Source organism: Paramormyrops kingsleyae, chromosome 5 (genome assembly GCF_048594095.1).
Source record: "Paramormyrops kingsleyae isolate MSU_618 chromosome 5, PKINGS_0.4, whole genome shotgun sequence".
Classification (NCBI taxonomy): domain Eukaryota; kingdom Metazoa; phylum Chordata; class Actinopteri; order Osteoglossiformes; family Mormyridae; genus Paramormyrops; species Paramormyrops kingsleyae.
Window position 1 is genome coordinate 13,031,291 of NC_132801.1, and position 22,907 is coordinate 13,054,197.

The following is a 22,907-nucleotide window of genomic DNA, read 5'->3' on the forward strand; positions in this document are numbered from 1 at the left end:
AGCATTGGGGGCTTGGAGTGCGAATTAACGCCCGGGAGGGAGGTAAGCATCTTAGAGCCTCCCTCTGTCTCCCTCTGTTGGCAGGTTTCAGCTAGCCGGCCTGGTGGAGCGGATCCAGGCCATCGCCCAGAACGTGTCCAACGTGGCTGTGCGGATGGAGCAGATCCTGCAGCACAGCGTGGCCATGGGCAGAGGTACAGCAAACGTGGGGGGCCTGGACCACGGGACAGCTGGGAGGGTCGAGGAGGGTTGGGGGCGGGGTTATCGGGGGGGGGGGGGGGTGGGGCAGAACCAGCGGGAATCAGGTGGCAGGGCCAGGAAACGAGCATGAGGCCACAGAGCTTCCTCTTGGCTCAGCTTGTAGCTACCAGGAACCCTTCAGATAGCTGCCAGATTAAGCTGTACTTAAGTAACTGTACTCAACTCATTTAGCATCTGATGTAATGTTTGTTAATAGTATTGATTCAAGGATTGGAATCCTATGCAGCGTCTTTGTGCCATGTGATGCCTAGGATAGGCTCCAGACTCTCCTGAAACACTGAACAGGGCAAGCAGTTAGGAGATGGATGGATGGATGGATGGATGGATGGAATTTGGAGCCAAAATATTTTTTGCTTCTGTTTGGCAGTTGGCAGAGGATTTAGCTCTCGTGCCCTAAAGGGCTGCATTGTAGCAAAACTGGGTCTATAAATAAATATTAAAATATTAATCCCATGTTTTCAAAAATGCAAATCGGGAGGGGATGGGCTAGTGAGTTGTGCAAACCGTGAGCCGCGTGGAGATGCACTGTGCTGCCCCCCAGACTCTTAATCTCCCAGGAAACACGTAATCGATATCAGAGGAGCACGGTGGACGCTGAATATAAATGCCCCCGTTTCTGGTCGTGTAACTGCTCCTCCACATCCGCGTCTCCATTAATCCCAGGCGGGGGATCGTTTGATCCTCCTCCAAGCCCATTCACGTTACATTATACTCCAACTGCGTTCGTGTGGATGTGGCCAAAGTATCGCTGATGGGAGAAAAACCACTCATCTTTTTGTGAAAAACAGTCTTTTTATGCAGATGATGAGAAGATGTTATGTAAGATCTACTAATGGCTTATCCCAGCAGGCCAGTGATATGTTCGATAACAGCACAGAGGCAGCCTCACCACATTGCAGTCAGCAACCAGCTACAGACTTAATTAAGCACAACACACCATGATTAACCAGCTAAATAGCCCCTTTAATCGTTCATCGGTTCATCTTCCATAACCGTTTACTTAATGCAGGATTGCTTGGTAGTTTGGAGCCAATCCAATAAACAGAGGGCTTAAGGGACCCCTTGGATGGGATGCCAGTCTATTGCAGGGCACACACACATACACACACTCACCCGCATACCTATCTAAATGAGGATCGTCCATTCATTTTTATGGGAATACCTCTAATCCCAATCATGACAACCTTAACCCCTATCTAGCCCTAACCTTAACCACAAGTAACCAAACAAAATATGAGACTTCTGGCATTTTTATTTTTTTGATTGCAGTCACAGATTTTTATAAAATTGAGCTTCCCATGATTCCTGCAGGGGAGTTCTGCCGTTCCTAAGTCACCCCTGCGTTTGTGTGAGACTCCTCCAGGTTCACTGGTTTTCACCTACAGTCCAAAAAACATGCTGTTAGGTGATCGGTTGTGATGAAATGTCCCCACAATGTGATAAAAACTTGTTATTTTGACCTTGTGGGGACATTTGGTCAGAAGAGTTCATCTTACAGCATGAATGGTGAACCTAGAGGAAACTCATGCAGACGCCGGGGGGGGGGGGGGGGGGGGGAGGGCATGGAAACTGCAGACCCCCCCGGCAGGAATCGAAGCCCTAGAGGCGAGAGGCTACAGTGGCACACACTGAGCCATCATGTCACCCACTGATCTTCTATCGGAAGTTTCAATCACACACAATCTCGTCTGGTTATGCTTTTACAATGGAGAATGTTTGGAAACTTGGTACAAAGTGCAGAATCCGTTCAAAATAAATCCTTACAAAGCAGACAAGCAGACAGAAGAGTTAATGCAGCTGTTGTGCAGTGCAGCTTCAATCCGCTGTCAGTCATCCTCGTGGTGCATAGACTGAGAGTAATTCTCACGGTGTCAGCGGGGAGATTACAGGAACATGGCTGGAGTGAAATGCGATGCGGTATCCAGCCTTTTCGAGGCAGATCCAGTGACTGTAGGATGGGGGGGGGGGGGCGCAGGGGAGTGTGAGGTTTCCTGCACATTATTCCCGGACAGGGAAAATCCATGGGTTTCCCTCATCGCACCCTTCCCAAGACCCGGCGCCTGAGCCCCTGTATGGCTGCCTTGCGTTTTCATACAGCCCGCTCTGCCTCGTGGTTCTCCATCTACCCATCTGACAGCGAGGATTCAGCTCAGACTTCATGGCAAAATGTGGGGGAAACACATACAGGAGACCCGTGTGTAGGACGGGACCCTGGGGCGTCACGGCGGCGCTGCAGAGAGGCGTCAGCCCTGGGTCCCTATCATGCTGGCCTCCCTCACACGGCCACCGCCATGCAGGAAGTGACTGATTTCCCTGGTGTGCATCTTCTATTTTCAACAAGTAATAAATATTTCATGTGTGTGTGTGTGGGGGGGGGGTCTGGACCCAGCTGACGCCTAGTCATTCACTCTCTGACGTGGAAAACAATCCAGGGAAACACATTGCAACACACTGCAGCCCCCACTCCACTCCCTCCCCCCCTTGCCACACCACCAGCTCTCCAGCCAAGAAATAATATATGTTGACATGACAGAGAAATAACGATGATTTGCGGTACAAAAATAATGCATATAAAGTGACAGTCTGTAATGAAACATTCATTGCGGTGGTGTGGATAGACTTCTGAACATGCGTCGCTCTCCATGGTGCTGCGCTTGACGTCCAGATAGACGTCCCAAGTGCCCCCCCCCCCACCCTAACCCCACTACCAATCCCCGGCCCACTGCTCATTAATATAATCAAACTGAATGTGCCGTGTTCTGCCAGCGATGTCTCTCGTTCTGCTGCCCCACGGATATGAACGCCTCCCCGTCCATTAATTACGTGAATTTAGGCGGCCAGAAATGACTTTATCAATCCGTTGTCCTGTCCCCTTAAACGAATACGGTGGGAAGTTGCAGCCCGGCGATGAAGCATTTAGATAGCGCACTGAAGCAATTAATGCGATGATTCACACCTCAATGAGCTGCCACCTTTCTGGGAAACCCAGGGACTGAATGCGTCCAAGGATGTGGCGGGAAGCTCTTCCTTGGTGGATTTGGGGGGGGGGGGGGGGTGTACTGGACCAGGAGGCCCCCGATTCTGTTCCAGTGACCTGAAATAGATTGGATCCGGCACTGCTAAGTGAGCCAGCTTCGCGTTGAGCCAGCTTCGCAGTGAGCCAGCTTCGCACTGCTGCCATGGCTGCTGATGCGGCCGGGATCAGCCCCAGAACAGGAGAGCTGCTGTTTTAACCTTAAACAAGTAACTTATAATATTGTTCTACTACTACTATTAGACTTACTGCAGAGAACAAAAATTCAAAACAACATGCTGTAAGTATGATATGCTGCCGCAGATTGGTGGTAGTTAATGTTTAGCGCTGTTGCTTCAGCAGGGTTTGAGTCTCTGCCTTGACTCTGTGTGTGGGGTTTGCATGCTCCCCCCGTGCCATCATGGGGATTCCTCTGGGTGCTCCAATGTCCCACCACAGTACAAAAACATGCCGAGGTTAATTGGAGTTACTAATTTGCCTGTAGGTGTGCATGTATGAGTGAAAGATGGGTTGGCACCCCATCCTGGGTTGTTTCCTGCCTTGTGCCCATAGGCTCTGGATTCCCTGAATAGGACAGGTGGGTACAGTCTGTGGATGGATGGATGTTGCAGATTGTTAAAGTCATGTAGACGCAGCTGACATTTACTGCACCAAACTTAGGTCGTTTTAATGTTTATTATTCCTTCTGCGCTCGTGTCCCCCCCCCCAGTGGTCAGAGAGGGATCCAGCAGCCAGTGCGAGGTTCCCAAAGACCCCCGATACCCAGACTGCTCCAGTAAAGTGGACGTGAGTCCTGCTTCTCCATCTGTAATTTGTTTTGCCATTTTCATGTCCTTCCCCTTCAGTAATTGTATAATGTGAAAAAGATGTTTTTGTGTTCAGCCCATTTTCTATAAAACTATTTGCTACACAGCAAACTGCAGTCAAATGGAAAGACGTAGAACCATTATGCCTGTGTTTTTTTTTACAGTGGATGCGGGCCCGCTGGACTTCAGACCCCTGCTATGCCTTCTATGGTGTGGACGGCTCAGACTGCTCCTTCCTTGTCTACCTGAGTGAGGTTGAATGGTTCTGCCCCCCGCTGGCCTGGAGGAATCACAGCAGACCCGAGACTGTGGGCAAGACGCCAGAGAGGAGACAAGTGAGTGCCCAGTTACAGCGATGGGAGACACGTACGCCTAATCAGTGGGAGTCATTCCGCTGTCCCTTCACAGGGCTGTGTCCTCTCCTAGCAGGCAGGCTATACCAATGTGCGACTAGTTGCTTCCCGGTTGATCTTGTGAATGGTAGTTAATAGTTTTGTTGTACACGGCTTTGTTAGAAACAAATATAGGCTTTAGTGACATGTAGTCATTTTTAGTAGCTGAAAGAGCAGCACATTCCTTTGAATTAAACCAGAAAGTAACAATATGCAATTTCTGTGGGAAGTGCTATTGTCTCACACCTCCAGGGTTAAGGGTTCGAATCATGATCTCCCTGTGTTGAGTGGGTTTCCTGCAAGTACTCAGCTTTTCTCTGGCAGTCTAATATAATTGCAGCCAGGCAGAGTGGCGTCTCTTAACTGCCCATTGCCCATATATGGCCACCACAAATAAAACACCGTGTTCGACTCTCTTAATTCCCCGACGCACGTGACAGACCCGCAGCTGACGGTTCCTTTTCCTAGCACTATACCTGCAATCATTAAACCTGGGTTCTCATTTGCATATTCATTTACAAAAGCTTTCACCGTGCATTAGCTTTGCGGGTTGCCGTAGACTGTGAGATATGAAAATTCCGGAGCTTTCGCCTCAATATGCATTTCCGTTGAAAGGTGCGTTTTATTTTGGCTGCCGCACAGCGTCTCACCGTCGCGTCACAACCCATTATTGTTGAATGTCGTCTCCCGCGGCGACTCACTACCGCTAGCTGCTGCTAAGGATTTTCCTCACGTGTGGCTTAATTGCTCAGGCTCGCTGCACCCGTCTCTGTACCTCTTCTACTTGACTTAATCCGATGTATCTTTGCAATAAAACAGGAATCATCATTAGCTTGTCGTCAGTTCTGTTATCCATCCATTTGAGATTTGTGGTTGGCCCTGTAGCATCACACCTCCACAAATGGGGGTTCAATTCGGTGGAGGCTCTGTGTGTGGAGATCGCACTTTCTCCTCGTGCTGTTGGGTTTCCCTCCATAGTCCAAAGTCATACGAATTGGTGAACTGGTAATTCTAGATTGCCCGTAGTGTGTGATTTATTCTCAGCTTCTGTAGTATGTGTGTGTAATGTTTTTTGTGTGACTGGCGTAAGAGACAGTGGCACTCCATTTTGACAGGGAGGTGGGTAGGGGGGAGGGAAAAGGAGGACAAGGGGGTCAAAGGGAGGACACCCAGTAGCAGTCCAGACAAGGGGCTGGAAAAATGGAAAGTCCGTACGAAATCCAGACGGTGGTCATCTTATGTGTGATTTTGTCCAGTCCAGTCCAGCCAGAATGTCCCCTGTCTTGTGCCCTGTGATGGACTGGCATCCTGTCCAGAATGCCTCCTGTCTTGTGCCCTGTGATGGACTGGCATCCTGTCCAGAATGCCCCCTGTCTTGTGCCCTGTGATGGACTGGCATCCTGTCCAGAATGCCCCCTGTCTTGTGCCCTGTGTTTCCTGGAATAGGCTCCAGGCTTACAGAGGCCCTGTAATGGATGTAGAAGAAATAGCTGCCATGGTCCCAATATTGCACTGTGCTCCAAATATCTAAATTTCTTTGCGCAACCAACTGAATACAGTCATAGACTGAATATTGTCTAAATAATATGGCCTATCCCTTTTGTTATGTATGTTCATCCTCTGGTACAACCTGTAGATGTAAGTTAAAGTCACACTACATATCAAAGTTTTCTGACTATCCTAACCTAGTAAATCTTCATCTTTATTGGCTGTTCAAATTTTCTGTTAAAGCCAGCTTACTGCCTATTGGTCTACCGCTCCTGACCCCACCCCTGCAGGCGGCCTTCCGCACTGATGTCACCGCCCTCCTGGAGCAGGTGGGCACGGGCAAGGAGTCTCTGAGCTTCATGAAGAGGAGGATCCGCAGGCTGGCTGCACAGTGGGGCATCGCTGCCCACCGGCTGGACACCAAGCTGCACAGACGCTGGAGGGAGCAAAAGAGGGTGAGTGGGATGGGGGGGGGGGGGGGGGGGTCAAGACACATAGCGACCGGCGTCTATCTGTCATTTTGCAGCGGCGACGTTCATTCCTGGGCCACTCCAGATGTTCACGAGTGCCATCACACATCTGCGCAAAGATGTTCATCATACCTAATTAGGGAAAGGCGCGAGTTGGGGAAACATTTCAAGCATCTGAAGACAGTGTAGACTGCGAGGGGGTGGAGGCTCCGGCAGATTAAGTGACATCTCCCTAGGCGACCTGGATTTAAATGGCAGGAGCTGGGAAGCTCATTCACGTGTCATTGGGGGATGTGGGGGGGGAAATGATCCATGGGCAGATTTATGGCTTATTGTGTTGCTTTCCTTTATCTGGCTGACATTTTACTGCCCGTAGATGCCCGTATTTGTGCAACGGGCCCCATCTTTGTTCATAAATGAGGAACCTATTTTATATGGCATCGGCCAGCGGAACGTTAAGTACGGACTGGGTGGAGGATCACGATAAATCAGGCAGGAGTAAAATATTGGCCCCAGCGGCCACACTCAAGAGAATTAATATTCCCTCCGACGAACACGGGAGCTGGAGCGAGGGCCTCGTTCATGCAACGAGGGGGGGGAAACGAATTAGTGGGGATCCTCCCTGCTATCTGTCCTCATTTGGGATGTCACCGCCCCGGAGCATCTCCACCTGTGACACTGCCCTCGCGGCACCTCCGCCACCCACCAGCGGCCTCACGCCTCACGAGTCATTAGCCTCCATCACTGGCTATGCACACATCCTGCATTATTAACAGGCACCGGCTGTAGGGGAGATGCGGCGGCACCGCGGAAGCACATGCGAGGGCCTCCGTGGTGACGGTCGCCGCGGTGACAATGCAACCTTGCGAATGCGAGGTGCTCCTGGCCGGTTTTGACTGCTTTAATTCCACAAACCCTCCAATTTGTCAGGGTATAATGGTCTGGAGAGTTTCCAAATCCCAGCAAATGCACAATAACCTTCATTCCTTATCTGGGTGCTAGTCAATAAGCCATCTCCTCAAAAGTTAAGAGGTGAGAGAGAGAGAGAGAGAGAGAGTCAGGCATGCATAAGCAAACTGATATTTATCTGTGATTGGAAGCTGCGCTGCTCCTGTGGTACGAATTAGGGAATCATTTTCTCATTTGTATATTTGTTTGTGTGTGTCATGCGCCTGGGATTAGAATAATTAAGCAGCGCGTTCCACAGCAGACGGATCGTCTCAGCTGGCCCCCCAGCACGGTTCTTAATCTGTAAGTGGGCGACCTCTGCATCTGGACCGGACTCCCTGGAGGAAGGAAGGAAGAAGGGTGTCTGTGTTCCCTTAATAGAGAAAAAAATTATTCCGGCTCCATCCTGCAAGTCCCGCTCCCACTTTTCAAAGGACAACCCAGAAACTGCACATTATTTTGTTCTGCCTGTGTATTGTTTTTTTTTTTTCGTACACTGATGGTAGTGAATCATCCGTTCTGTTTCAGGACCCCTCCTCACCCGCTCTATCCTACCCCACCCTGGTCTCCAGCCACTCTGACCTTGAGAAGGGGATGTTCTGGTTGTTCTCAGGAGCGCCGATCTGATCAAAGCCACTCGTGCCCCTAAATCGGGAAACGTTACGGTTCAAAGAGCGGCAACAAACGTGAAGTTTGCTGGGTACCGAGGCGGATGCAAAGTGCAGCCGATTGATTGCTAAAAATATTCGGCTGGTAGTTCAGGCTCCAGCATGAATAGCAGGAAAGCACAAGTTTATTTAATTTTATTATTGTTTTTTTCGGAGGTGCGCGGAAACAAACCAAACGCAGCGTGCAATCACCGGGCCCCAGCTTCCTTGGTTCTAACGGAAATGATGGCACCGGCGTGGTGTGAAACAGATAATCCCCCACCGGGTATGCGGTCTGCCAGGCTTATTGCTGATAAGCGCCGCCCGTCATTAATTTTCACCTGCACTCATTTCCCTACTGATCGCGTCACGCCACGGCGCGCCGAGTCCCTTTCTTACGGCTCCTCTGTGTTTCCCGTGCAGAGCCAGCCGCTAAGCCACTTAAACAGGTGCGGTCTGACACTTTTCATACTCATGTCTGCTTTGTGAATACCGGGTTACTTTCTGCTGCTGGTTTCTCCATGCTGCGTATGTTAGCTGATTACGGAGGCTGTGCGTACACCCGGGGATTTCTGGGGTAACTGATTATAGATATGCTCACGCAAGTAATCTTACAACAAATCTATATTATTCCATTATAAACCTAAAATTAGCTACATTAAAATCTTTGCGGTACTTTACAACCCTACAGACTGTTTTCAAGGTAATAAAACTCTTACATACATGTAAATGTGTGTGCAGACCTGTCTCGAATTGAAAATCTCACGCCAGCCAGCTGACCAAAACTGGCAACCCTGTAGGGGATGTGTATATACAGGTACACACGTTTTTTTTTTTTTTTCGGGGGGTAGCTGATTGTGGTGGCACGTGTTCACCCCGGGATTTCTGAGGTATTTTTGGCTGGTTGTTTTTCCAAGTTAATTACTGATGTTAACTGTTTACACTGGCTTTACTTAACAACATAAGTAGGCTCCCTCTAGTGGTCGCCTTAAAGCGTGCGGCTGGTTTCACCCTGTGACGAGGCAAAGTGGTGGTACTTCCGGGCTGGGGAAGGTAGGGTACTGCTCTCTCTCTGCCTCTTGGACATCTGTGCCCATGAACTCAGAGGGCACATGTGTCATTCAGGGATGACAGATGCCAGCACCCGCTGCCAAACCCCCCTCGACTGGTGCCCCATGTGGCAGATAACAAGGTCCCCTCCCATTCGAGGAGCGGCGGGGGTGACAGTAGCCCAGCCTGTCACTGCGACGCTCCCTTCACAGCGGGGTGACCTACCAGCTGTCTTGTGCAACCAGCGGCTCATGGTGAAAGCGGCCCTTTGCTAAAACTGCTATCGGTCTGTGCCGCTGTGCCACTTCACGTTACAAGTCGCTTAACTGCATATGCAACTGCAAATTTAACTGTAAATGCGATTAATTCGGGGACAGTATCATTCTACTGTACACGCTGCGGCAGCACATTGAGACAAAAGCAGAGACAATAGAAGCCTTGATCTCATTACAAAGGCTGCAGGTGCCCAGTCAGCCGTGGATGAGGCTCATTTTTTAATTTAGTTTTTTTTTTTTTCCTTCACGAGGGACGCAGTGTGCCAGCGACGTGCCAGCACGCCCCGTGTTCTCCGTACCCCTCTTGCCGTTATCCTGTTCTCTGTTACCGCCTGCAGTAACAGGGCCGCCTCAGTCAGCTTCTGGTTTCCCCAGGGAGAACCCAGCTCCTGGAGGCCTGACAGCTGTGGGTCACCTCCGCCCTGGACTCCACCATCCAGGGGCCGGGGCTGGTTGGGCTCCCAGCCGCACCTCCTGGGAGCGCTCCTTCCTTCCTGTCCGCCCTCTGGCATGCCGAGGAGGAGGGCGTGTGCGAGGAATAAGATCGTCCCGCTCCTTCAGGAGAACATCAGCGCACCGCTGCTGCCTCACAAGGGCAGGACAGCTGGGTTTCTTTTTTCAGTCCCTTATTTCTGGGTCAGCTTTGTGCTGAGTGTGGCTCGTGCTGCCGTCACCCTCTTACAGGAGCCTTGTGGGAGAGGAGGAGGAGGAGGAGGATGGTCGGCCTTCATTCCACTTTATCGCTATATGCGCTGCAAGCCCTGCTGCCCTTTCACACAGCACGCAGATTACCCACAATTCATCTGATCTTTTCCCCAGAACTTTAGAGCCATTCAGAGAAAGATTAGAATAATCCATCTAACGCAGGTGTGGTCCATCCTGCGCCCTCAGGCCGGTTTGGATCTCCCTCCGAATGCCTTTCTTATGTCATTTCCTGGAAACGAGCTGCTTCTTCATCCAGACAGCCATGCTTGGGGGTGTCGACTGGGCAGCCTGTGTACACTAGAGACGCCATTCTGGTCTGTCTCTCGCCGGTGGGCCACTATTCTCACTGGTCCCAGAACCCCCCCACCCCCCCCACGCCATCTGCCGGCCATATTTTAACAGCAGTTAAAAATTTGTCCTCTTTATTGACAGGAAGTGGCCAGACTGGGCCTGTTAAATCAGAGCAGCGCTCGCTCGGGATAGGCTACACCATCCCTGTGGGCGGCCACACGCTGGCCCGCGTGGGCTGACTCCCACATGCTCGAGGCGAGCATGTCTGGGCTGGCGAACGGCGGCACTTCGAAAGCAGACAGAATCCACGGCTGTCCACGTGAAGAGGCAGCGACAGGCTCGCCAGCAGAAGAAATAACGTCAACAACAATAAAATGATTCTAATGTCCTCCACAAATATGTCCCTTTCTCTGTCAGTGCTTTCTGTTGATGCCCCTTTTCTCATGAAAAATTTGCAGTGTGCATTTTCCGGTTGTGCTTTTGTGTGTAACTTTTTTCCCCCATCTGCTCTGAAAGGCAGGTGACAATCCTAAGAATCACGAATGGGAGTAACAGGTGTTTTCTGAGTCTGAGGGAGTGAGCTTGTATCGCTTAGGGCGCTGGCTGCACCAGAGGACAGTGAAGAACGTCCAGGCAACCTTTCTTGGATGCCTTTTTCGCAGTACGAAGAGAGTGTTTAATCATGTTGGGTGTGTGTGTGTTTGTGTGTGTGGGGGGGGGGGGGTTCAGCCTTTTGCCAAGCACTGGAAACCGCAGCGGACGTGCGAGGCACGCACAGGCACCGCAGAGAGAGAGAGTAATTACATAAGCGGCCAGTCGTGTGCAAAGGCACTTATGTAACATACTGAATGACTGCTGCCCACGTGCTGAAGGTCAAACTTGCCAATAAACTCTGGACTGCCGTGTTGGAGGCCCACTGGAACCAGGCCAACTGTAAATCGAGGGGATTGAGTGTTTGGCTCGCACCTGAGGTCTCCCCCCCACCCTTTTCTCCAGATCCTGGTCCACGTGGGCTTCCTGACGGAGGAGTCCGGTGACGTGTTCAGCCCCAAGGTGCTGAAGGGGGGGCCCCTGGGGGAGATGGTGCAGTGGGCCGACATCCTGACCGCCCTCTACGTCCTCGGGCACAACCTCAAGATCTCCGTTTCTGTGAAGGACCTGCAGGGGTGAGTCCTCTTGAACCTGCGTCTGCCCTGAGAGCCAATCACAAGTCTTGTTATAACCAAGGGAACGGCCAGACTTTCTGTCTGTCAACTAGAATTTTTACAGAGAGTTGGTGGTGTTATGATATCCAGTGTAAACTGTTACATATGTAAACTGTTAACCCATATGTTCACCTGATTAGATTCTCCACTCAGCAATATCTGTTTTATGCTATTTATTTATCAGACGATCTCTGTTGTGAAAATGGTCAGACAGTCTCTGGAACAATCAGTGTTAAGGATCTTGCTCGATTATCCACTGGTGAAATTACTCTACCAGCTGGGATTTGACCCAGCAACCTTCCAGTCATGAGCACAGAGCCCTAACCCACAGAGTTGTACATCACCCCCGTTTATCTAAAACTGCAGCGGAACAGTTGATTTGTATTTTTCTGCCTTTTCTGGGGGCGACAGGCCCCCAGTGTCGTATGACAGTACCGGCAGCGCAGAATCCCGTGCATCGTGTGACTTGGTGTCTCTGCAGCTAAAAATGCTATTGCTGGTCTGAAAGCTGCCATAGCCTTTGCAAGATGTTCATGCCTTAAATATTCTGGGAAATAACACCCTTCACTATGAATACGCTGACATGTACGTCAGTGCAGATTGTGGCTCCGGGTAAGTTTCTCTGGACAAAACCAACGCATAAATAACCCTCAGAATCTTTCATGACACTTACCTCATGCACACAAAAGAGTAATGCTGGTAAAGACTGTAACTTCGTGTAACTCAATCAGGGGCTGCCACTCACACTTACAGAGGTGGGGGTTTGATTCCTGCCCCCTACTTGTGTTGCATGGGGTTTATGGGGGAGGGGGGAGGTATTTTGACAGCAAGGTGTTCTAAATTGCCTGTTTGGTGTGAGTGAATATCTGAGGAAGCTTAGAGGTTAATTGAGGCAGTGAGTGTTCCAAGCTGAAGGGGGGGGGGGGTTGCGTGTGGTTCCTGCAAGTACTGGGCTCTAGATATCAGCAGACATGCTTCCTTCACCCGGCTCACCCCCTAAATTAGATACAGTCGCATTTTTCACTGCAATTGCTGCGCCTTGACCTGCAGTATGGTGTTGCTCTCCATGGTTCTGATTGGCCAGGTCCCTGGAGACAGTCACTTTTCTGTGGGTCTGGCTGTTAAAGACTTTGGGGGGGCTGGGGGAGTGCAGGCAAAAATGGAAAGCACCTTCATATAGCCGAGTACCAGTTTGGGGGATTGAACCCCGTCCTCACTGCCCTGTGTGCGGAGTTTGCATGTTCTACACGTGTCATGTGGGATTCCGCTCGCAGACCATATGCCTACAGTTACGCTAACTGGTGTCACTAAGGTGCCTGTAGGATATGATTATGTGCGAGGCTGAGTGTGAATATGTGCCATCCAGGGAGGACTACGGCCCCCCGCCACCCGCCATGACCCCGATAAGCACTTGAAAGGCGGGTGAATGATCGCAGTCACATCAGTGTAAAATGCACATGCCACAGGAGCTGACAGCAAGGAGGATCTCGACCCAGAGGCTGCGTTTAATAAGACAGAACGAGAGGGTAACGACGGATGTACTGCCGGCGAGGCTGATTTACCAAATGTGATTATGCAAATGAGACTGTACGCAAATGGATTAATTAGCATAAGTGTCGATCCGTTATTAGACTCTCTTTGCACTTTGGGATTGCTCTTCTATAGATGATTAGCCAACTCCAGACAGCAGCACTGCGCAGTTTCTCCTCTTCATCCATTTCGACTTTGCATTCCGCAATGGCGTGTGTAGCCAGTCTGCTGTCCGACCTATGCAGGAATACGGGTTAAATCTTAACAACAAGAAACACCGTCTCGACTACTTACAACAGCCGTTTCCTGCGGCTGTCACAGGTTAAGGTGGCCAGGCTGAGGTCCCCACCCACCGTCGTTAGGTCTCGCGCATTCTGGGCTCTTCTCTGACGAGCCTCTCCGGTAAATTCCATGCGTACAGTCAAGTCCTCCTTCTTAATTACACACTCCGGCACCCACTTACTCTCACACTCCTTCTCACACTTTGCACTTTCCATCCTGGCAGTATGATATAATGATGAGTTTATTGCCGCTCCCTGTTTTATATATGCTACCCGAGCTTCTGTCCTTTAGTAAATCAGCTCTGTGTCATTTCACTTTTATTTAAGGAAAGCCGTGACAAGGGGTCAGATTATCTCAGAGCAGGTATGGACTGGTTGAGCTGTGGACTGGGACACCTCAGGCTCTTTCTAGTGCTGTGTAGTACCATTTGGACCTTATCTGTCTACGACTCGTTTAATTAATTGGCTAGCCTCTTTGGTTTGTAACGACAGGATGCTCCGTGGTATTAAGAGGCTCCGATGAACTCACAAGCTGCTTTGTATTTAATGCCAGATAATGCTGCTTTGTGAGACACAACGGAGTGAAGTTTCTGTCAGTGTTGTCTGAAGCGAAAGGTACAATTTCTTTACAGTAACGGGGCGGGCTGGCTGGGGAGGTGAAGTCAGGTGGCTGTTGATTCACACCACCTGTCCTTCGTTAATGTCTGACAGTCAATTTAATTATCGAATCTCTCCTTCTTGTTTTCCACTTGTGAGTAGGAAATGTGCTGGCAATAAAACGAGGGTAAATTTTAGAAATGGCAATTAATCCAACTGGCCGCCCATATTTGGACTGTGGGATGAAACCACATGAACAGGCGAGAGGGCGGTGGTGAGAGTGAACAGGGTCACGCTGATTGTAATTGGCGGGTTTTCTGAGGGGTGGAGACGCCGAGTGCTGCTTTTTGGATGGATGAAAGGGTGACCATCGTCCATCATCGGCCTGTATCTCTGAATTCTAAAGATCAGGCATAACAGTAATGCAAACTGACCAAGGATGCTTCTCCTTGTTAAAAACCAGCCCCAGATACCTTATTTGTTGATGTTCCCTGTGCCGCTTGCCGCGAGAGGTAAAATAAAAATGTCTTCCTTTAAAATGCCGTCTGCCCCCTTTAGGACCTTCTGAGGTTTGTAGTGGAGGCTATATTCTCCCTGCGCTTTCATCTTGCTTTGAAGCTCTCGAGAGGGTAGAGCTGGCCCAGAGAGGATCCACCCCAGGGATTAACAGAATCCATGTTAAGTTGCCCAGGTGACAGCACCCCTGCGGGTATCTTAGAGGCAGGCTGGGGCCCTGCTTTCTTGGGGGGGGGGGGTAGATGTGGTGACATTTTAATTCATATGAGAGCCTGGAGGGAAATGGCCTTTGGCGGTGTATCATTCTGAAACATAAAACAAAGCTGAGAAACGGGATGAAACGTGCATTTTAAGACATGCGGTTGCAAGGACTTAGCCTGACAGGGAGGGCACCGTGCGTTTGAAAAGATGCAGATTAAGCAGCTTGACTGTCCACTGACAAACACGGGCCACCAGCAGATCTTTGCTCTGCTTTCAGTTGATAATTTTTTTTTTCTAGCCAGCTAGAGCCAGGAAATTGAAAATGAATTGGGACTTCAGCATATTTTAAAAGAAATATGACTAATACGAGTATTTGACAATTATGCTGATTGAGTAAGGCACCATGCGAAGGGCTATGTAATGCCAATGATGATAATAGGCCACACGCTGTGTGTGTACCTTAAACAGGGATCTCACCATTATATAGGTAATATGCATTGATAAAGGTGTTAATGTGAAGGAATTGATTCCAAATTTCTAAAAAAAAGTTTGGAGATGTAAAAAGCGATTTGGAATTCCATATGGACCTGCAGCCATTCTATAATTACTGAGAACTGCCAATAATTACCATAATTAATCTGAATAATCTGCTGGTTCATATTTTAAATGACATGCAGCTGTTGTTTTACATAAAATGAGCGTCACAACAGTATACACTCCTCTATATTCTGATTACTGACCTGAAAAGGGAAGATTATTCAGCGTTTATACCAATATCAACAGTGTAATTATCCTTAGCAAAGAAATTATTTACAACATATTTACGAGCTAATCCATTACAAATACTGCATCATGAATTATTCATGCTATAATCTCTTTTGCTTATTTTGTTTTGTAAAAGGTTATTGGTAATTTTTACATGCACATTTGAAATATAGGAATATTTACAGATGTTTCCCAGCAGTGGATGCAGTCATGACTTGTTGAATGATCATTTTCTTTTTAATGATTGCTCTATTCAAGGTTGCAGTTGACCTACTTCTGGGTCAAGAAGGATAAGTCATAAGCCCACATACACTGCTGGGATTCTGCCATATTGGATCTTCAGGCATGAGAGCAAATGGGTTTGCCTGTGTGCCTGCTCCCTTCACCCTCATTAAGCTTTGAGCTGACTTCTAAAACTACTTTTGTACTTCTGGAGATACGTACCATGGGCACACACTGCATAAAGTAGTTTCATCTGAATTTGGAGTCAAAATTGCAACATAATTTCCCCCGCTCTGCCTGAATTAGTTCCATCACCGTGTCTCCATTTTTAATCACAGTGTCAGTATGTTGCAATTGAAGGAGAATGACAGGCTTTCAGGCACAGGAGGTATCGTAGACTGCAGACTGATTACAGTTTCTCAAAGTGTGCATATCTGCTAAAAGACAAAGGTGTGTCTTTTAGCTGTCTGACATCTCTGGGTTGGGAAGCTCATGGTCCAGCTTCAGACAAAAACTGTTCAGGCTTTGGAAAGACAGAGTGGGGCTTAATGTTACGGTGGTATTTATGCTCTCCGGTCCCTGTGCTGATCTTTGACTGCACCAAATACCAAATGGCAGACATTTTTCCGGCAGCTAATTGCTGAAAAATGCATGACTCTTATCTTGCTTTCCAGGAATCTTCTCCCTGCGATTACCAGGTTTGGATACCCGTCTGCCTTTGTTTTGGGACGAATGTGAGGATCCTGTGTTGACATGCTGCAGCTCGGGTGACTTACTGTGTCGCTCCCACCGGCAGGAGAGACACTAGGGGTGCAGTGGGTTTCCTGTTACAGCTTGTCGCTGAAATGCAGCTCACCAAAGTGAACCCCGTCTGCTGGCTGAAGACGAGGCAATTCTTAAAATATATGTTCTCCCTGACAGTGAACTGTGCGTGTACCTTCAGGGCACCTCTGCTGCTTCCTTCACTGGAAATGCTGGATGCTGGTCTGGATTAACCATGGGCATTTGGGGGCCATGTCCTTTGGGAGGGGCACCAAGTAGGGGAACCTCCCATAAACCCCCCTTTACCCTGGTCCCGTTCACGAATGTCATTTAATATAAATGTGTAAATGCGTTTTAATATCTTTTATATTTAGTTGGATTGTATATTGTTCTTTTAACATGGCAGTCACTGACACGCTCATGTAATGTTTTCCCTGCATTTGTGATGCATTTCTGGATTTCTGAGCCACCAATCAGCTCTTTTTCTGTCTGAACGTGAGGTCATGTGTGACGTTGCTTAGGGGCATTTAATACTCTTCACCTGTCCCTGATTGGATAGATGGAGAAACACAAAGGTATACTTTAACTAAACTAAAGAGGATTAAGGTAGTATGAAAGCAGTATATCTAAAATGTAGCAGAATCTTATACTTTTCCACAAATCTGTATGTTTACACTGAATTAAGCAGACAGGTCCCTTTTCCCCCCTTCTGGTGTAATGCAGTGTTTCCTAACCCAGTTCTCCGGGAGCCCCAGACGGTCCACACTTTTGGTCTCTCCCATTGCCCAACGCACTCGTGCCAGGAATTCGGCGTTCTTGATTGGCTGGGATCTGGGAGGGAGTAAAAATGTGGACTGTCTGGAGGTCCCTGAGGACCGGGTCGGGGAACCCTGGTGTAATGCGATGTCAGAGGATCCAAATGCAGGGGGGCATGAGGCCCGTTTCCCAAATCCGCAAGACGCAGGCTGTAAATGGCAGGACAGTAAATGGCAGGACAGGCAAGGGTGACACAGAGAAAAATACCAAATCCAGCATCAAGGATCAGAAACCGATAAATCAAGCAAAAGTCGAGCACGAGAACAGAATAGCCAAGTAACGATAAGCTGAGTACGGTGTGAATATGCGATACCTCACTAAGGTGACTGAGAGACAGGACCTTAACACGGGTGCTCCCTGTTTTATGATGTTAATGTTCCGATGATCCCATCATATGTAGAAAATAAAAAATTTCATAAGTCAAATATGAATTTGATATAAGTTACTGAATAAGCAAATAATTTCTGTAACTAACTCAATAGCAGTCATTGAAATGTAAATAAATGAATGGGTCAAAATTCAAAGTTGACTGCTGAATGTTCGTTGTTACCGCACCATTGCAAAGTCGAACCACTGTAGAGCAAGGCGCCTCTGTACTTAACCAGCTAAACCAAGTAAAGTCTATGAGCAGCGGGTGAGCTAACAGACAGGTGGCCTGATTAGTTTAGTTTAGATGCAGACGCGACGGGTAAACGTCATAGAGTGTTTCCCTTTGGATACAGGACAGTGACTGTCATCTGGGTGACAGTGCATGGCTTCCTTCCCAAAGATTGATTTGCTTCAAACACAGCCTGTGTCAGCTCTGACAAGGCACAGAAACATCGCCAAAGGACACCGGCAATTTTTGCAGTAAGATACAATAAAAGGTCTTTTGTGTGAAATATAATGTGAGAGGTGCCACCGTTTTAAAAACGTGTCACATATCTGACTCATAGGTTTCAAGTCCGTAAGAAGAAAAAAACTAAATCAATGAAATTATGACGGTCGGCTGTTTGACGAACAAATGTTTTTATTTATATTTATTTATTTCACATAGAACAGTTTGTTCCTTTTGCCTGTGTTTTCCATTTCGTCAGCTTGGGATGATGAATAAAAAGTGTTTTTTCTTCATTTACTTGTCTTGTTAAACGGCATGTTAATAGGCCATTCTGCAGCAATACGGCTCCTCTGCAGTCGCGTGTTTCTTATTAATGTTCGATACCAGCTTCATTCCAGTACAATCAAAACAGTACTTTCACACTGATGGAGAAATTCCTCCCGTGAAGATCTGTTAATTGGCCTGTCTAGGCTTCTTCCCGCTCTCTGGGTCTCAACAGCTGGAACATCACGGATTTGGAGGGGGCTTTGGTGGTTTTGTCACTCGCTGTGTGTATTTCCGGAACCTTCCGCGGCTCCCTGTTCACACTTGCTCGGCACGTTCCGGCAGTGTCTCAGAGGTCTCCCCATCTTGTATCTGTTTATTCTTCCTCGAGCTTAGCGCTGAATTTGAAATGGACGCGGGAAATGCACTTCCATTCAGGAATACTAATGAACCTTGCCTGTACTTTACTGTTTGCTTGCAGTCTGTGGTGCTGTGTTCAGGGGGCATTGTTCAGAAATTATTTTAGAATAAAATTTCTCATGCTTGGCCTGTTTGTTGATTGATTTTGGCAGGATCTGCTTTTGCCTTTTGCAAGTCAACCAACACGCCCTCTCTTTTCATCGGCCACAAAAAACATTGTAGCAGCTGCAGAAAATACAATCTTCTCAATTGGCTGTTGTTATAGTCTGTTATAGTTAATCTACTGAAAGCTAAATTCTTGCTCTTTCCACCTTTATTCTCCTCAAAAGGCATTTATGTGACACATAGTGGAGAAGCGTTTAAAATCAGAGAGCTGAAAGGTGGATCTTATTCATGGAGATGTTTCAGGTCCTGCCAGGCAGGAGTTATTAATAGTGTCCTCTCGAGTTTTCTGGGAGTCTGTGTGGTGTGTAGATGTGTGAGATGAATCACAGCCTGGGTGATCCTGGCGGTGCTGCCGCGTGCCCAGGAAGCTGTGGGGGGGGGAGTGCCCCCGTCGTTCCCGGTTAAGTGGCACGGCCTTCATGTAGTGTTTCACGGATGCAGATGGAAGCCTGATTTGTATTCGTGATCTGTATCATGTGGCAACGCCTCATTCTCCAGAGACCCATAGCTTGAGGGGTAATATATCAATATCTTTTAAGGCGTGAGGGCTGCTGAAGAGAAGCCACTTCCTGGAGTAATCAGAGAATAACAATATCAGATGATAATTTATATCACATATATGGGTGTTTATAAATCACCATGCAAAGGGAAAGTAAAAGATCAGCTCCTTTCTTCACTGGAATGTAAACTGACCTGCTGGTTCTAGCAATATGTGAAATATCGATTGTAAAGATTCCTCGAAGCAGTTTTGTGTACCTGGTCTGTTTCCTTCAGGCGTTTCCCGAGGAATAAAAGGTTATCAAAGAATCTGAGTGCATGACTAATAATGGCTACGGCCTGTGACTCTGGACAGCAGAGGTTGAGCAGTGTGTGAGCGTGTATTCGTGCGTGTGCATTTATTTATGAACAGACACAGTGTGCCCGTACGCCCAGCCTGCAGTGGGCTCTGTGTTTCGCCCTCCTGTTCAGACGCCTCTGTCACTCAACACCGAACATGCGGCTAATTGCACGCGAATCACCTCAGCGGCGGCCCCTCTTTGTCAGCGAATCTGCCAGCGACTCGCTCTCGTTCATTTCAGATGCATCCTTTTTCTTCCTTGCAGCATGTTGCTGCAGAAAACAGCAGGAAGAATCGGTGTCTCCGGGGTGAATCGCTGCACTGTGACACATGGGGCCGTCACTGCTGTGCTGAAATGGCATGTGTTGGTACCCATTGTACTTCTTGACGATGACAGGCCAGCTTCCCATGTCCGTGACTAATTTGAGGAAGACAAGTATCTAGTTGGATCCCTTTTATACTTGCTTGGTCCTGAATTTCTCACCTACAGTGGCAACTTCAATCTAGGACTGTTCACCAGCTTCCTATTGAGTGATTCCTGCCAGCCGTATAATGACCCACTCTCCATGTATCTTGTAATACAGTCTGTCCACAGTAATGCATATGTAATGCACAATAAGCATATAGCTACAGATAGAGTACCTGTACTGTGCTATTTCATTACATAAAAAGAACTTACTGACTGTGCTGTACAATAAAATATTTAGTTTGTTCTTGGGCGTTGATATTTGCTGCAGTGCACATCTTTTGATTTCATAGTGTAATTGGTGCCTTATTTTTCATGAAGTTTGAGCAAAGTCTCACTCCATTATAAAACATTGTAATTTTATATTTACATTATTATTTGCAGTAGGATGTCGTGTGTATGTTACAGTACTGTACCTAATATCTTGCCTCTCCCCTGTAACTACTGAGATATGCCCAAATTGATTTATTTGCTGCTTGGAGGTCCAGGTCGCAAATGTAAATGCAAGTCAGCGAATATCTGTATGTGGTTTTGATTGCAGTTGCATTTTATTTATGAAGAGTTCACGAAAGTATAGCATTTATGCCTTTTTACATTCATTTTCTGTATAATTATCCAGGCCTGGGTGGTGCTGAGGCTGTAGCCCGGAGCGTGAGGCAGGGGATTATGGGATGTCAGTATGTCACCTAGCACCCAATTAAAAATATACATATGATCATGAATTACAGGCAATTTAGGGACATGAAGTGTCATTTTAATGATATCACTAGGGCTGAGTCCGGGGGTCTAGGTCCCCCTAAGATGTTTTTTAGCCCCCGAAATGTAGACTAATTGGTATAGTGTGATCTCATTCATTTTCATTAAAATCAGACTCTCTTGTAGAGAGGGTTATACCCCTTCTCATAAATCTCTGGTGACGTTCCTGTTTATGATGAAGTATATTTTAGGAATTGCCTAATTCTGATTCAGCTCATTTGGAGTTAGAGTTGGGATGTGTATGAATCACATTTTTCCCGCGAGAGTTGTGCCCGAGCCTCACACTCATTCACGAAATGCGTCACGGTTCGAGGAGCAATTTTGATTCGCGGGAGCTGGCTGGAGTGGCTCCGACTGGGTGGGGCTCAGTCTCGTTGCCCCACACTGTAGCCTGAGCGGCTGTTGATTGTTATCGTGAGCAAGCTGCTAGGGGGCGGACAGATCGCCCCTCCCATCCTGAGCCGCGAAGCAGCCGTGGAACAACGCGGGACTGGCGCCTGGCTGTCTCACTGGCTTTGGTTTCTCATCCTCGCCTTTCTGCTCTCCAGCGAACGCCGCCATGTGCTGAGAGCGCAGTGTGCCCTGGGAATGAACATTGTCTGTAGAAACGCGATTTGTGCCCTGTTGAGGGATGTGTTTCTCTAGCTTCCATTCTGAGCTAAACTGAATAAGGAAAGAAAAGCAAATTTCATCCCGGTCAATTGGCTGATTCCTGCAAAGTACCCTATCTGTCCCTGCTTTGTGATTCTGTTAGTTTAGATGTTACTGGAGCAGTTTTCTCAGAGCAGAAATCTATTATTTTTTATCCACAGCGTTTTTTAGTGCCACTCCCACCTGGATCAGCTGCAATTCTTCATCTGAGTTTTCTTTTTTTTTTTTTTTAGTGTTCAAGGTTGTGTTGACCTTGCTGTAAGGGGGTACAGGGAGGGGCAGTGCCTGACTGTAAACAGCAAACCTTGTGTCATGTTCCTGTCTAGGGGTGATGCATGTGGTTAGATGCCTGGCTGGATGATTAGTGAAAGCAAGCAACAGCAAAATATCAGATGAAATTTAAGGCACAAGTCTGCACCCTCGAGTTACTTGCCTAATATAGAATATTTATTAAGCAAAATGTTTATAATTGAATTAAGTTCCCAGCTATATGTGCTTCGGGATTCTTTGAATAGACGCTCCGCAGGGCAGTGGGTGGCTTGGTGGACTAAGCCATAGTGCCTGAGGGCGGTTTGTGCCTCAGCACGTCCAGGGGTTCTGCGTTCTGGCTGCCTGACCCCAAGCTTGCTCTCACTTGTATTTGTGTCTGTGGGTCTCATGGAGAGCTAGACAAGGTAGGCAAAGACAAGTGTGTATGCTTGTGTAAATGGCAAATAAAGGATTGTTTTGTTAATCGAGAAAGCTTTCTTGCTAGAAGTTTGGAGTCAGATGCAGGTAATTCTCATCATTTCCCTTTAAGTTGCAATCTGAACTGTTGTTCTTCGTTTAAACAGTATCTAACTTGTCTAGCTCTCCATGAGTATCTATTGATCCGTTTATTGGCTTTTGTCAGTTATTGCCTCACTGGACAAACAAGCACTGCACAAACCTAAAGGTAAGACATACCTCGCCTGCACTGGTGCGTACCGCCGGGAAGAACCCATGTTAAGTAAAAACACAAATAGTTTTTGCAGGCTAACTTCAATAAACAAAAAATACAAGAAAAAAATAATCATTGTGCAAGTTGTGAGCATGTGGCAGCAGGTCCTGTGCTGTTCCTTGGCTGTGTGCATTGGCACCTCACGTTTCGCTCTTTTCATCTATATTCTCTGACAGTGTCAACAAGCTAAATAGGCAGGGGTCACTGGGGGCAGTGGGGAAGGGTGTCTTCGCACAGTGTGTGGTAGATGTCTGCCCCAGCGTGTTTTCCGGGAGAAATTTGCAGTCAT

At 47.9% G+C, this 22,907-nt stretch overlaps 1 protein-coding gene across 2 annotated transcripts in view; it reads left to right on the forward strand.

Moving 5' to 3' along the window:
- LOC111847779 (alpha-1,6-mannosylglycoprotein 6-beta-N-acetylglucosaminyltransferase B) overlaps positions 1-22,907 on the forward strand; it is a 94,349-nt gene that overhangs the window by 36,851 nt on the left and 34,591 nt on the right. For both annotated transcript variants that reach the window (XM_072712183.1, XM_072712184.1), the window contains 5 exons: positions 85-194; positions 4,005-4,081; positions 4,266-4,436; positions 6,272-6,436; positions 11,364-11,533. In XM_072712183.1, the coding sequence (XP_072568284.1) occupies positions 85-194; positions 4,005-4,081; positions 4,266-4,436; positions 6,272-6,436; positions 11,364-11,533 (693 nt within the window). The remainder of the gene's footprint in view (positions 1-84; positions 195-4,004; positions 4,082-4,265; positions 4,437-6,271; positions 6,437-11,363; positions 11,534-22,907) is intronic.